Source organism: Eupeodes corollae, chromosome 1 (assembly GCF_945859685.1).
Source record: "Eupeodes corollae chromosome 1, idEupCoro1.1, whole genome shotgun sequence".
Taxonomy (NCBI): domain Eukaryota; kingdom Metazoa; phylum Arthropoda; class Insecta; order Diptera; family Syrphidae; genus Eupeodes; species Eupeodes corollae.
Genome location: NC_079147.1, coordinates 16,401,242 through 16,416,089, shown reverse-complemented (window position 1 = coordinate 16,416,089; position 14,848 = coordinate 16,401,242). Strand labels below are relative to the sequence as shown.

Sequence of the window (14,848 nt, the reverse complement as noted above, 5' to 3'; positions counted from 1 at the left end):
TAGACGTGTTTTGATGAGCTCGGCGATTTTTGCTTTTTTAAACAATGTTTGACCAAAAAAACAGTCGCATGAACATCGCTCAGGAGCTATAAAATTACGTCAACGACGATCCAAGTTTGCTTGAAAGGGTCATAACAGGTGATGAAACATTGATGTACGGTTATGATATCAAACCAAGGCACAATCGTCCACCTGGAAGCATCCAACGTCAACAACGAAAAAAGTACGTCAAGTTCGATCAAATGTTAAAGTTTTTCTTACTGTTTTCTTCGATTATAATGGCATAGTGCATTAAGAGTTCTTACCACAAGGTCGTACGATTAAAAAGGCGTATTACCTTGAAGTTATGCCACGTTTGCTTGCAGCCATCCGAAAAAAACGATCAGTTTTATTCAAAAACAATTAATGGCTTTTGCACCACGATAACGCACATGCTCACTCGTCGTTGCTTTTTCGTAATTTTTTGGCCAAAAACAATAATCATGATCCAAGCTCCATATTCACTAGATATGGCTCCGTGTGACTTTTTCCTGTTTCCAAAGTTGAAGAGACCCATGCAAGAACGGCGTTTTTCCTCGATTGAAGAAATAAAGGCCGAATCGCTGAGAATGCTCAAGGACATATCAAAAAGTGAATACGGAGAGTGCTTCGAAGATTGGAAAAAACGCTGGGGGACTACTTTTAAGGGAACCACATTGATGTAAACGAATTAATAAATATTTTGTTGAAAAACGAAAATTCCGGGTATTTTTTGAACATACCTCGTACATAATTAAATCTGAACAATTTCACTGTATTTTCAGTTTTTACCATGAATGTTATCATTTTTTAAAACAAACAAAGGGCACAGTAAGCTGTTTTTTTTAAAAAGATAGACATAAGCAAAAAAAAAACATTTCCAAATAGAAGTTAAACAAGGCAGTTTCATAAAATGTTTAAAATATTTATTCAAAAACTTAACATTTCATTTATCAAAAAATGTGTGTATTTAAAAAAATTAAAAGTATGTTATTTTTAAAATTATATTAAATAACAAATTATATTGGTAAGTGAATACAGGGAAAACGTTAAAATTCCGGATTACTTTTTTGGGAAAATAAGGACAGCTTAAATTGAAATTCTACAAAAACAATACATAATTTAATTGAATTAATTTCAACGCCCATATTCGACGGACCAAATGACCAAGAGTTACGGCAAAAAATACTGTAATGTCCCAAAGGCAGTAAAAATTGTGGTCATTAAAAAACATGAACAATTCTTCCTCTTCTTCGGTTCCTACGCTCGTTGTCAATGACACTCCTTTTGTTAGCTCTTTAGAGAAAGCTAATCTCGCTGCTAGGCAGTTCGCCGCCAATTCTACGCTGCCAGTGAGTGTTATGACTCCGCCTGTACTTGAACGAGTTAGTGTTTCTATGGGATCAATCTTTTTTCGCACTCGTACTGTGGCAAGAGTCCTAAGAGATCTAAACACACATAAATCCGCTGGTCCGGATGGTATCCCCGCTATTGTTCTGAAGAGGTGTTCTTCAACGCTGGCAAAACCACTGCGTAAGCTTTTTCATTTGTCCTACTCCTCAGGTCTCGTTCCGAGCGGATGGAAAATGGCATTTGTCCAGCCTATTCCCAAAAAAGGCGAATCTTTCTCACCCTCTAACTACCGACCGATTACACTTAAGTCCCTTCTTTCCAAGGTCATGGAAACGCTGATTAATTATCAGCTCAAGAAATATCTTGAAGATCGAAAGCTTCTTAATGACCGGCAATACGGCTTTCGTAGCAATAGGTCCACTGGTGATCTTATGGTTCATCTCACCGAACAGTGGAGCAAATCTTTACATCGTTTTGGAGAAAGTAAGATTATTGCACTTGATATTTCAATAGCATCAGGCTCTCTTATCGAAAATACGTGCTTTCGGTTTTCATCAATCCCTGCTTCATTGGATTAGTAATTACCTTTCGGATCGTTCAATACAAGTAGTATTGGATGGATTCAAGTCTGAAAACCATAAAATAAATGCTGGTGTGCCCCAGGGCTCTGTTCTATTTCCAACACTCTTTCTCATTTTTATTAATGTACTCCTGTCTGCAACTTCTAATCCAATACATTGTTTCGCTGAAGATAGTACTCTTATCTTTTCATACTCGTTTTCAGATTCACATCCCTCTTCTTCGGATGTGGAACTGCAACGACAAAATATGATAAACTCATTTAATTCCGACCTAAACAGCATTGTTCAATGGGGATTAAAAAAACGCGTGGAATTTAATGCTTCGAAAACCCAATGCTGTCTTGTATCGTTAAAGCGAGATATACCCCCCTTGCCCTTTTCTTTAGATGGCACTTGCATCAATGAGACTGAACACCTCGATATTCTCGGTATGTGTGTCACCAACCATACCGAGTGAATTGATCACATACGCGATGTCGCCAAAAATGCCGCAAGGTGTTTGGGTTTCCTTAGGCGAAGCAAGAAATATTTCAAACCTTCTGATCTGGCTGTTATCTACAAGACTTATGTACATACGTCCAAAGCTTGAGTATAATTCCCATCTCTGGGCTGGTGCTCCTGGAACTTACTTAAGCCTCTTGGATAGTATGGAACGTAGAGCATTTAAATTGATAGATGATAATATCATCATAAGTTCATTTACTTCGCTTGAACATCGTCGTAAGGTCTCTTGTCTGACCCTTTTTTACCGTTATTTTAACGGCTTATGCTGTTGTGAAATAGCCAGCTGCATTCCTCCCCTTAAACAGTTCAACCGTAATACTCGCGCTTCTAGGAATGTTCATCAGTATACCCTCGAGCCCAACTTCGGCCGTACTGTCAAATACTGAGATTCGTTCTTTAGCCGTACTACGCGAAATGGAATGCCTTACCACATTCTGTCTTTCCTAGTCATTGCAATATTCAGGAATTCAAAACCAATGTGCACCGACATCTCCTTTTAAACCCTCTCTCCTCTTCCTAGTGCTCACACTGTGGCTCTTCATAATAAGGGTAGTAATATCCCCTTGATTGTGTGTTTATTATAAAAAAAAAAGAGATGCAAATCAGTCATTCAAAATAAGGGTTAAAGTTTAATATAATGTTGAAAATAGTATATCTTTATTTTTTATTTAAAATGCACAGCTTTTGTTATGAATCAATATTCATTTAAGTTTTTGAATAAATATTTTCTATATTGAAAGAAACTGTCATGTTTAACTTCTAGTTGAAAAGGTTTCGTCCGATACTGTATATAAAATAAATAACCCACCAATCCTTTTTTTATGTATTTATAGCTGGAAAATGGTATGAAAATTCCTTCAGTATTTTAGATTAGAAGAAAAAAATATAATTTTCTTCATTTTATTAAAAACCAATTGGATATAAATTGAAATTATTTACTTACTTACTTAAGGTGGCGCTACAGTCCTGTGTGAACTAGGGCCTCACCCTGTGAGGCCTGATCCGCGGGCTTCCTCTAATGCGCTGTTTTGTTGGTGTAGATTCGAAGACTTTCCGGGCCGGTGCATTGGTTTCCATACGCTTTACTTGACCCAGCCATTTTAGTCGTTGGCCTTTTACCCTTCTGGTTAAGTCTACGTCGCTGCACAGTCCGTACAGCTCGTCGTTCCATCTTCTCCTCCATTCCCTCTCTATGCAAACGGGACCGTAGCTCACGCGAAGGACTTTTCTCTCGCAACGACGAAAGGTGCTTTCATCTGCATCGTATAGCAGGACGAAGATGATAAGGGTCTTATATAGCGACACTTTGGGCGCTCGAAAAAGGGGTTTTGCTACTCAATTGCTTTCTTAGTCCAAAGAAACAGCGGTTAGCAAGAGTTATTCTTTTTTTTATTTCAGTGCTGGTGTTGTTTTCTGTGTTTAAAGTAGACGAAGTCCTTGACTACCTCAAAGTTACGTCTGTCGATGGTGACGTTTTGACCAAGACGTCGGTGTTGTAGGTCCTTTCTTGATGACTTTATTTGCCCTCATTAACGTTAAACCCATTTTTGCCGCCTCTGCCTCACAAAGCCCCATTGACATCATGCTGAGTTCTACCGATTATGTCAATGTCATGAGAATACGCTAGTAATTGGACAGACTTTTTAAAGATAGTTTTTCTAGTGGTGACGTTGGAGCTTTGTACTATTATTTCAAGGACGATGTTACAAAAATCGCATGGCAGCGCACCACCTTGTCTATGGCCTTTGTTTGGCATCGTAAGGTTCTGTTATGTGTAAGCTTTATGGAGCAGTGTTTGGACGAGTTTGGTATTGAATACTGATGCCTCTATAGTTGATGCAGTTTAGAGGGTCTTAATACCCAACAAATAAAAGCGAAACATAGCCGCGTTTTGATAAAACAGCTAGTTCCTATTTAGAAAAAAGGTTATTTTAATCGTGTTGTGATTTTAAATATTAAACTAGTATAAAAATGAAAAACAGAGGTTTCAATGATGCCAAAGAACACATACCAACATGAAAGTTCACGTAAAACATTAACTGAATATAAATACTCTCCTAAAATAAATCTTTGTTTTTAACATAACTTAAAATCTACATTAAAGGCGAATTAAAGAGAAAGATCAAGGACATTAGAACTGGAACGTCTTATGGTCAAAGATACAAAATAAACGATATTCCATACCCTTAAAAACGGGTGTCAAATTGCTTAACATAATTTATTACGGTAATATTAAATAAACTTTAAGAAAAGGTCCTTTATAAGTAACTACAATATGAATAAAATACTTAAGTCTAGTTCTTACATCAAAGCAAAATGAAGTCATATTCCAGAATACTAGGAATATGAACTTTAAAAAATAGTATTACATTTTATTTGGCCTTATCACAGGTCCCGTCAGGAAGAAATTTGTAAAGAATTTAAAATATTAATATATTAACAATATAAGCTTAAGCCTAAAGAAGAAACATTTCTGCTTAAGGATTTGATTTCTTAAAATAAATTAAATATCTTTCTACTGTAGAATTGCAAATCTTAAAACTTTCGTGAATACAAAAATAGACTTTAAGTTAGCTTTTAGTAAAATTAATTAACCTTAATTTCCCTACCCTATTCAACTTTCGATTCACCCTTACCCGAGTGTTTTTCAATATTATATTTATGCATGATATTTTTAAGTGTATCGCTTGTTATATTTTCCTTTATTACTCTTTTATATTGCCTCAAATATTACGTAGTGTGTTGAAGTGAAGTGAAATATAGTAAAATATTTTTGAACGCTGAACTGACAACCATTTATCCTTTTTGTGAGTTTTCGGTCCTTAACATAAGTTTACAACAATATTTTTTATTTCTTTTGTACCCTTCTAGATCATTGTGGAGCTTTGCCGTACATGTCGGAAATAGTCGGATACATGGGTCCGATTTACATGACACATCCAACAAAAGCTATTGCTCCAATTCTTCTCGAAGACATGCGTAAAGTTGCAGTGGAACGCAAAGGCGAATCAAATTTCTTCACAACTCAAAATATCAAGGACTGCATGAAGAAGGTGACTGCCGTCACTCTCCATCAGAGTGTTATGGTGGACTATGATCTCGAAATCAAAGCCTATTATGCTGGACACGTGTTGGGTGCAGCTATGTTTTGGATAAAAGTTGGTTCGCAATCGGTTGTTTATACTGGAGATTACAATATGACTCCCGATCGGCATTTGGGTGCTGCATGGATTGATAAATGTCGTCCCGACTTACTGATAACAGAAAGCACATATGCCACAACAATCCGTGATTCCAAACGATGCAGGGAGAGAGATTTTCTGAAGAAAGTTCATGAATGTGTCGCAAGGGGTGGAAAAGTTCTGATTCCCGTATTTGCTTTGGGAAGAGCTCAAGAGTTATGTATTCTCTTAGAGACATACTGGGAACGAATGAATCTAAAATATCCAATTTATTTTGCGCTGGGTCTAACAGAGAAGGCCAATACTTACTATAAAATGTTTATCACATGGACCAATCAGAAGATTCGAAAGACTTTCGTGCAACGCAACATGTTCGAATTCAAGCACATTAAAGCCTTTGACAAGGGATACATTGACAACCCAGGGGCAATGGTTGTGTTTGCAACACCCGGCATGTTGCACGCAGGACTCTCGCTTCAGATATTCAAGAAGTGGGCTCCGAATGAGAACAACATGGTGATAATGCCCGGTTACTGTGTACAGGGAACAGTCGGACATAAGGTCCTAGCAGGGGCGAAGAAAATTGAGTTCGAAAACCGACAAATGGTGGATGTGAAGATGTCTGTAGAGTACATGAGTTTCAGTGCTCATGCAGATGCAAAAGGTAAGTTTTATTTTTCTTTTTGGTTAAGGGAACACTATAACGATGGAATGAACTCATTTCAGGTATAATGCAACTCATTCAAAATTGCGAACCCAAAAACGTGCTTCTGGTGCATGGAGAAGCAGACCGAATGAAATTTTTGTTAGAAAAGATCAAGGAAGAATTCAAAATCGACTGTTTCATGCCGGCCAATGGTGAAACTTGTATAATTAACACCCCGGTGAAAATTCCAGTCGATGCATCTCTGTCGCTGCTAAAAGCCGAGACTAAAATGTACAATGCTCAACCGCCAGATCCAAAGAGACGTCGTCTTGTCCACGGAGTTCTTGTCATGAAAGAAAACAAAATACTATTAATGAATCTTACCGAGGGTCTGAAGGAACAATCGATCAGTCGGCACGTCATGAAATTCACTTCAAAAGTTAAACTGGATGATGCAGGACCAAAACTAAGGACAGCAGAAAAATTATTTTCCACTCTTCAGGAGAAGCTTACCGATTGGACGGTTACATTCCAGGAAAATTGCATTATAACCGTCGAGAGTGTTGAAGTGCAAGTAGATGAAAACGAAACTGATCAGTCACAGAAAATAGTTTCGGTCTCATGGACAAATCAAGACGAAGATCTTGGTTCTTATATTCTTCAATTATTGCAGAATATTGAATAAAATTTTGATTAAAAATCATATTCTTTTTTTTTACTCTCAATTAATTTTGATATATTTACCGATATTTTATATTGAATATACTGTGAAAATGATGATACTATAAAACTGTTAAAAATTGAAATTTCTTTTTATTTTAATTAAGATTTTTGGTCGGAGCAGGTTCTCGGTACATAAAGCTTAGTAGCTTATCATTGAGTTCTGAGCAAGTGCTACATTTCTGAAATACTTAAATTGTGTTCCCAAATTTTTCGAGATTCCCTAAAGTAGTGGCTTTAAGTGTATTTTTTTGTTAACTAATTGTAAAGGTATTTTCATGAGGCACCTCTCCTTATCCAGACGGAAGCGGACGAATTCTTGAGATGGAATCAACGGTGGCGTCTACAGTTCCAGTAAGGTTGAACAACTTAGTGAACACCTTATAGGGCTTCTACGACTTATTCAGAGCCCAGGCCTGTAAGAGCGGTTTATCCGGCTCCCCGTCGTTGGAGTTATTCTAAGGATCTGGTCCTCTAAGTTGTGGGTTGTGCCGTCGGGTTGACTTCCTGGCCACGTAAAAAATACCTTTATCTGTGAAGCACCAACAAGCCTCGGATACGGACGGGTTCACTTTTGACAACCCACGCAAACGAAATAAGGACAACGAACTTGGGATCTGTACGTGGAAAGTTAGGTCCCTTAACAGACTACGTGCAGCCGAACAACTAGCAGAAGCCCTAAACTGCTGCAAGGCAGATATTACCGCCATGCAAGAAGTGCGATGGAATAGACCGGGCAAACGCAAACTAAAAGACTGTGATATATACTTCGGCGACTGCTACCGAGAACAAAGGCAGCGTCTATTTGGGTGTGGATTTGTTGTTGGAACTATACTAAGGCAAAAAGTCTTAAGTTTCAACAGTGTGAGCGAGCATATCACGACAGTCCGCATCAAGGCTGAATTCGCCAACATAAGCCTAATATACGCGCATGCCCCAACATAGGAGAAAGATAAAGAGACCAAAGACATATTCTTCGAGCTCTCGGGCAAGACTTATGAGCAGTGCCCTGGCTATGACATTCAAATTGTCTTAGGAGATTTTAATGCCAACGACAACGGATTCAGGCTGATCGATTTCGCTGCGTGGCGAGACGTTCTGGTAGCTAGTACGCAGTTCACACATCTCAATATCCACAAGGGGACATGGAAATCTCCTGATCAATCAACCGTCAACCAGATTGACATCCATGCCGACAAGCGCACGCAGCGAAACAACAGTCATACAAAACGGCGTTGCACAGGAGGACCAGAGCTGCTCTACGAGCAGAAGAGGAGAGAGGAACACCGGCCTCTTAGATGGAAAAAAAGAGAGCATGAGAAGCTCGCGATCGAGGAGATAGAGGGATTTCACAACAGGAATGAGGTTCGTAAATTTTACCTAAAGTTTAAAAAAACTCCCATGGATACAAGCCACGAACCGAAGCCTCTAAGGACAATCAGAGGAACAGCAGTCTATGTTGAGAATACGGAAAGACCAATTCTCCAAATTATAAAACGGCGATGACGAAGGTAATTCCTCTGTAAGTGAGATAGAACCACTCACCCTCGGCAACGCAGATCAACAATTGCTCCTACCCGACCTCGACGAAGTGAAGATATCTTTATCTAAACTGAAGTCAAACAAAGCTGCTGCGGCTGACGGCATCGCTGGCGAACTATTCAAAGCAGCAGGCGATGACTTGGTAGGGATCATGCACCAACTCATCTGCAAAATATGGTCGGAAGAAAGCATGCCCCATGAGTGGAATCTCAGCATAGTTTGCCCGATACATAAAAAAGGAGACCCTATAAATTCCGCCAACTACAGAGGCATCAGTCTCCTTAACTTTGCATATTAGATCCTTTCTGTCGTATTATGTGAACGACTGAAGCCGCTCGTCAACAACTTGATAGGTCTTTATCAGCGTGGCTTCAAAACAGGAAAGTCCTCTATCGACCAAATATTCACACTACGGCAGATCTTGGAAAAAACCCAGGAGCTTCAAATCAATACCCACCATCTCTTTATAGATTTTAAAGCCGCATACGACAGCATCCATAGGGAAGAGCTCTACAGAGAATGTCTAGTTTTTGCATCCCTGTCAAACTTATCCGTTTGTGCAGAATGACGATGGAGAATGCACGCTGCTCTATCAAGGTCGGAAAAAATCTTACCGATTCATTTGATGTCAAAAAAGGTTTTAGACAAGATGGGTTTAGTGGTCAATGAGGGCAAGACCAAGTATATGCTGTCATCAAAAAAGGACACTGAACGACGACGTCTTGGACAAAACGTCACCATGGATAGCTATAACTTTGAGGTAGTTAAGGACTTTGTCTACCTAGGCACTGCTTTAAACACAGACAACGACACCAGCGCTGAAACCAAACGAAGAATAACTCTTGTAAATCGCTCATTCTTTGGACTTAGAAGGCAATTGAGAAGTAAAGTCTTCTCTCGAACATCTATAAGACACTCATCATCCCGGTTCTCATTTATGGTGCTGAGGCCTGGACCCTGTCAAAGAAAGATGAGAACGTCTTACGATGCTTCGAGAGAAAAATTCTCCGGGATGGTCCCGTACGCATAGATGGAGAATGGAGGAGAAGATATAACGACGAACTGTACGGGCTGTACAGCGACACTGACCTAGTTAGCAGAATCAAAGTCCAACGGCTTAGATGGCTAGATCATGTAGAGCGGATGGACATCAACGCTCCAGCCCGGAAAGTCTTCGAATCCAATCCCGAGGGACGGCGCAGTAGAGGAAGACCGTGACTCAGGTGGCGCACCCAGGTGGGAGAGGACTTCAACCAACTTGGCGTGCGAAACTGGAGAACGAGCTGGCTGGAGACGCATGTTAGTTGAGGCCCAGGCCCGCTCGGACTGTAGCGCCATCTTAAGTAAGTAAGAAAGTAATCACATGTGTTGGAGTTCATGGCTGTTCTTTTATATTTCAACCTCTTGCAAGTTAGGTTCTAAGTTTTGTGTGTCTTGATAAGTTTTAGGATATGCCAATCTTCTTTAAAAAAAACCTTTTGGAAAGTACTCAAGATCTAAACCCTTATTTCAGCACCTTAATTGGTATTATTCAATTATAACACGGTCTTTGTCAGTACCATAATAGAATAATTTTTGTTTAAAAAAAAATATATAACATTTACCCTTCATTTTAGAACATTGTGGAGCCCTGCCATACATGTCAGAAGTTATTGGTTTTAACGGTCCAATTTACATGACCCGCCCAACAAAAGCCCTCGTGCCAATTCTCTATGAAGAATTACGTAAACTAAACCTCCAAAATAAAGGAAACACAAATTATTGTTCAACACAAGCAGTCAAAAACTGCATAAAGAAAATAACCGCCGTCGATCTGCATCAGAGTATTATGGTTGACAATGAGCTGGAAATCAAAGCCTACTATGCCGGTCATGTATTAGGTGCAGCAATGTTCTGGATAAAAGTTGGATCCCAATCGGTCGTCTACACTGGTGACTTCAATATGAATCCCGACCGGCATCTGGGTGCTGCCTGGATCGACAAATGTCAACCAGATGTACTCATAACCGAAAGTCATTATGCCACCACAAATCCCACAAAAAAACGATGCAGCGATGAAGATTTCCTCAAATATGTACACGACTGTCTGTCGAGAGGGGGTAAGGTTCTCATACCGATTTTCATATTGGGTCGAGCTCAGGAACTCTGTCTGATTTTGGACCAATATTGGCAGAAAATGAATCTGACCTACCCCATATACTTTGCCACAGAAAGTTTGACAGAGCGAACAAATTCATATTATAAAATGTTTATCAGTTGGACCAATCAACAAATGCACAAATCTAATCCCGAGGGGGAGGCTTTTGAATTTAAACACATCAAATCGTTTCATCGGAGTTACACTGATGACCCGGAGCCAATGGTGGTGTTGGCGACAAATGGTATGCTGCAGGCGGGTTTGTCGATGCAAATATTCAAAGAATGGGCACATGATGAGAAGAATTTGTTAATACTGCCGGATATTTGTGAAAAGGGAACATTGGGTCATAAGATTATGTCAGGTGCAAGGGAAATTCAATTTCGAAATAATGAGATTATCAAAGTACTATTGCAAGTGGAGCAGATGGATTTTGATGCTGTTGCTGATTTGAATGGTGAGTTCTTTACTTACATTGTGATGTGGTTGTGTATATTTATGGAAGAAATCATCCGTGTTCGCTTTTCATTGGGTTTTGTGTGTGCTTCATCATTGTTGTTGTACTATTGGTGAAATTCATAATATTCGCATGGTGATTAAAACATTGTTTTCCATTTAAATCTTATTTTAATATGTATCCGTGTTTAAAAGTATTAAACGGTGTATAAATTGGACAACAAACTAAATTAAAATATCGAGAGTTTATAGTATTTAAGTAAGATTAAACTCACCATATTAAATTTTAAGTATTCTGTTAAATTAATGTTCTCACTAAATTAAAATTTAAAGGGCAATATTTATAAATTTTGTCATTGACTATTCAGTGATGTTGAAAATTATGAAGTTAAAGGCCCTTAATACGAATAGAGAATGAACTTGAAAGAAAAAATTTAGTATGTTCACAACTACGAAGTTCGTCTTTTTTGATACGGGGGTTGCTCTTTACATTTCCGGCCTTGATAAAATTCAAATGTTGGGGTTTTTGAAATTGGTGTTGAAAAGTTTGTCGTTTTCGAGATTTACTATTCTCAAACTATTTTGGTATTTGAGCGCGATTAAAAGTTGTGCCTTCATGAAGTTGTTTTAAACGATTTTCGATATGGATTATAAAAGAATGCATAAACCAGCTTAGATCCATGTTTGAAGTGCAGGTCCATCTTATAACACTATTCTATCCTGCTGCTCATCTGAATAGGTTCAACTGATGAAATGGAATAAAACAAACGCGAAATTTCTAACCAGGTTTTCTTAATGGCTGCGATTAATGACTTTTTGTCTTCGAATTACCTCCCTGACTCGTATACTTTACGTGAGAGAAGTTCCCACACATTATCTATTATGCTAAGGTCAGGATAAGTGCATTATTATGTTGGAATGTCCAAGATATTGTTCCGAAAAAGGTCAGAGATCTGTGGGAAGGCTTTTTCTAGCACACCTTTATAAAAATTTGCGTTCATTCTCGATGTAACAAATTGGAGCTCCAAGGCTCCGTAGAAGGAAATACCCAAACCATAACACTGCCTTCACAGCTATGCATAATACTCCTCTTTTCGAAGGTCATGAAAGTAATAATTATAGCCGTCATGGCCCTCTGAAATTAAACTTTTTCTCATCTGAAATAATCACTTTTTGCCACTCTGACTTACACAACAGGTATTTCTTACAGAATTGGAGACGAATTTGTTTTCTGGATTCGTTAAGTGTTGTTTTTTTGTTTTCTTTCCAAATGAGAAGCACTTTTAATAACGCGTTTTACCGTAGCTAAACTACAATTGACATCGGTTTTTATTTTTTACGCGGAATCATGAGAATTAGAAACTGCCCTGATGATAGCACGTTTATCAGACATTGATGTAGTTATATAAGTTCATCCTTTCATGTTTTTTTCATAATTTTGGATATTTCGCAGATTTGACTTCTTTTAATTTTCTTCGCTATAGTCGTTGGCTTAGGACCGATTCCCGGAGCTGAAATACGTTTATTTTGCCTTTTTCTTCCTCGCTTAAAGATTTTCCGCGAACCTTATTGACATATAAAATTTCGATTACAATTAACACGCAACTCAACGCAAACTGCAATTTTTTCTGTTGAACCTATTCAGATGAACCAAAAAAATGGTTATTTTATGGATACATTTAGTGTTACTAACTTTAAGACACATTTCTTTCTCCCAAAACAAGCACAAAATGATGCTCTTTCAACAGTGAGGTGAAAATATTTCTGAACCTATTCAGATGAGCGGCAGTTTAGTTATAAAGCTCGTGAAAGTTATCCAAAATCAGTTGTTGTGTACGAAACAATGGATGCTGTTCAAAATCTGGTAATGCAAGACTGGGACTTTAGTATGACTGGCATTAATTAGATATTCTATTTAAACTTAAAGTTATGGTTTCATAATTTAAAAAAAAAGTGAAGAAATTGGTTGACTCCAAATCATATCAGAAAAATGGGATTGATCACTAAAAAAAGCAAGTTTAAATTATTGGTTCTCGACTAAAGTATCTCGGAAAAGAAATATTATTTTAACATACACCAAATATTGTTAACATTAAGTTATTTTATTAATTAACCTCCCATAGTAATCGGTCTAATTTGTCAAATTGAAAATGTTGACATTGACAGATGTCTGTGCGTAAGTCTGTACGTACGTTCGTACCTTCGTACGTCCAGTAGAGATATCGATTTTAAATAAATTTTGTTATAGATAATAATGCAGAAAAGACTCTCAACAAACATTGGTTAACCCAAAATATCTCACGAATCAATATGCGACTTGAATTACATATTAATTTTGAGAATAAGCGAATTGAATTTTTTTTACAAAAATTAAAAACCTAACAAAAACAATACTAAAAGTTATTATTATTTATTATTATATTCCAATTCACAGTAAGAGTACACTTATAAATTTGTGAAAATTAAAAATATTTAAATTACAAAGCTTTACAATATAACAAAAAATAATTATATGCTTACAAAATAATAATAAAAAAAGAAAAATAAATAAAACATAAAACAAATTAATCATAGTAACATTACGTTATTCCAAGCATACAAAAGTTAAAGTTGAAGTTGCTTGATAAGGGTGAATGGGAGCGGGTTTGGGGGTGAAAGTTAGCTTGTTGCTTTGGTTAATAAAATACAGTCTTAACTCGTCACTAAATTGTTGCTTGTCACTTAGTTCTCTCAAGTTTCGCGGAATTGTATTCCAAAGGCGTATAGCTGAGATAAAGAGTTGTTTCTCGGATGTAAGGCAGGTGTAATGTGGTAAAATTAAACAAGCAGATCTGTTGGATGTCGAAAGCCGGATTTTATCAAAAAGATATGACGGCTGCATAGTTTTTAGAATTGAAAATAACAAACACATGGTACGAAACTTCATATAATTAAAAAATGACATGCCTAATACATTTTTTTCCAAATGTGAAATATGGTCGAATCTCCTCAGATTGTATACATAGCTCAGAGCACTATTGAATGCTACTTGAAAGTTTTCTTTTGCTTTCAGTATCACAGTTATAAAATATTTCACAACCATATACGAGAACTGGTATAACCAAAGTCTTAACGAGAACTAATCTTGTCTTTGGTGGTGTAAACTTTTGAGCTGTCCATAAAGTTCGAAGAACCCCATATGTTTTACCCACAACTTCATTAACATGGTCATTCCATGTCAAAGTTCGGTTGAATACCAACCCTAAGTTCTTTGACTTATCCACGAATTCAATTTTTGAAGAACCAAGCATAATTGAGGGAAAATAAGACAGATCTAGCTTCTTTTTCGAGATAACAAGACATTTACATTTCTTCGGATTGAGCGAGAGACCATTGTTTACCGACCACCTCATAATTCTTTGGAGATCATCGTTCAGATCATTGGAACAGTTTTCTATGAGCCCAAGAGGGCAGCTTTTATATATTTGAATATCATCAGCATAAAAATGTTTCGATGAATTTAAGATTGTATGTTGTATGTCATTTATGTACATAGAAAATAACAGAGGGCCCAAAATCGATCCTTGTGGAACGCCCCGTAACACAGGACAAACATTTGATAAGGCAGTCTCTAAGAAGACAGCCTGTTTTCTATCACTAAGATAAGATGAAACCAATTTTACAGCAGAAGAAGACATATTGAAACGGTGGCTCATCTTATCAATAAGAA

General features: G+C 37.5%; 1 protein-coding gene across 4 annotated transcripts in view; it reads left to right on the top strand.

Moving 5' to 3' along the window:
- The window catches only part of LOC129943486 (integrator complex subunit 11), a 58,556-nt gene that overhangs the window by 18,972 nt on the left and 24,736 nt on the right, over nucleotides 1–14,848 (top strand). For 3 of the 4 annotated variants that reach the window (XM_056052981.1, XM_056052979.1, XM_056052980.1), the window contains exon 2: nucleotides 10,163–11,140. In XM_056052981.1, the coding sequence (XP_055908956.1) occupies nucleotides 10,163–11,140 (978 nt within the window). Of the gene's footprint in view, nucleotides 1–5,327; nucleotides 6,303–6,364; nucleotides 7,091–10,162; nucleotides 11,141–14,848 lie in introns of those variants that run through there. The other variant, XM_056052983.1, reaches the window with a different exon arrangement.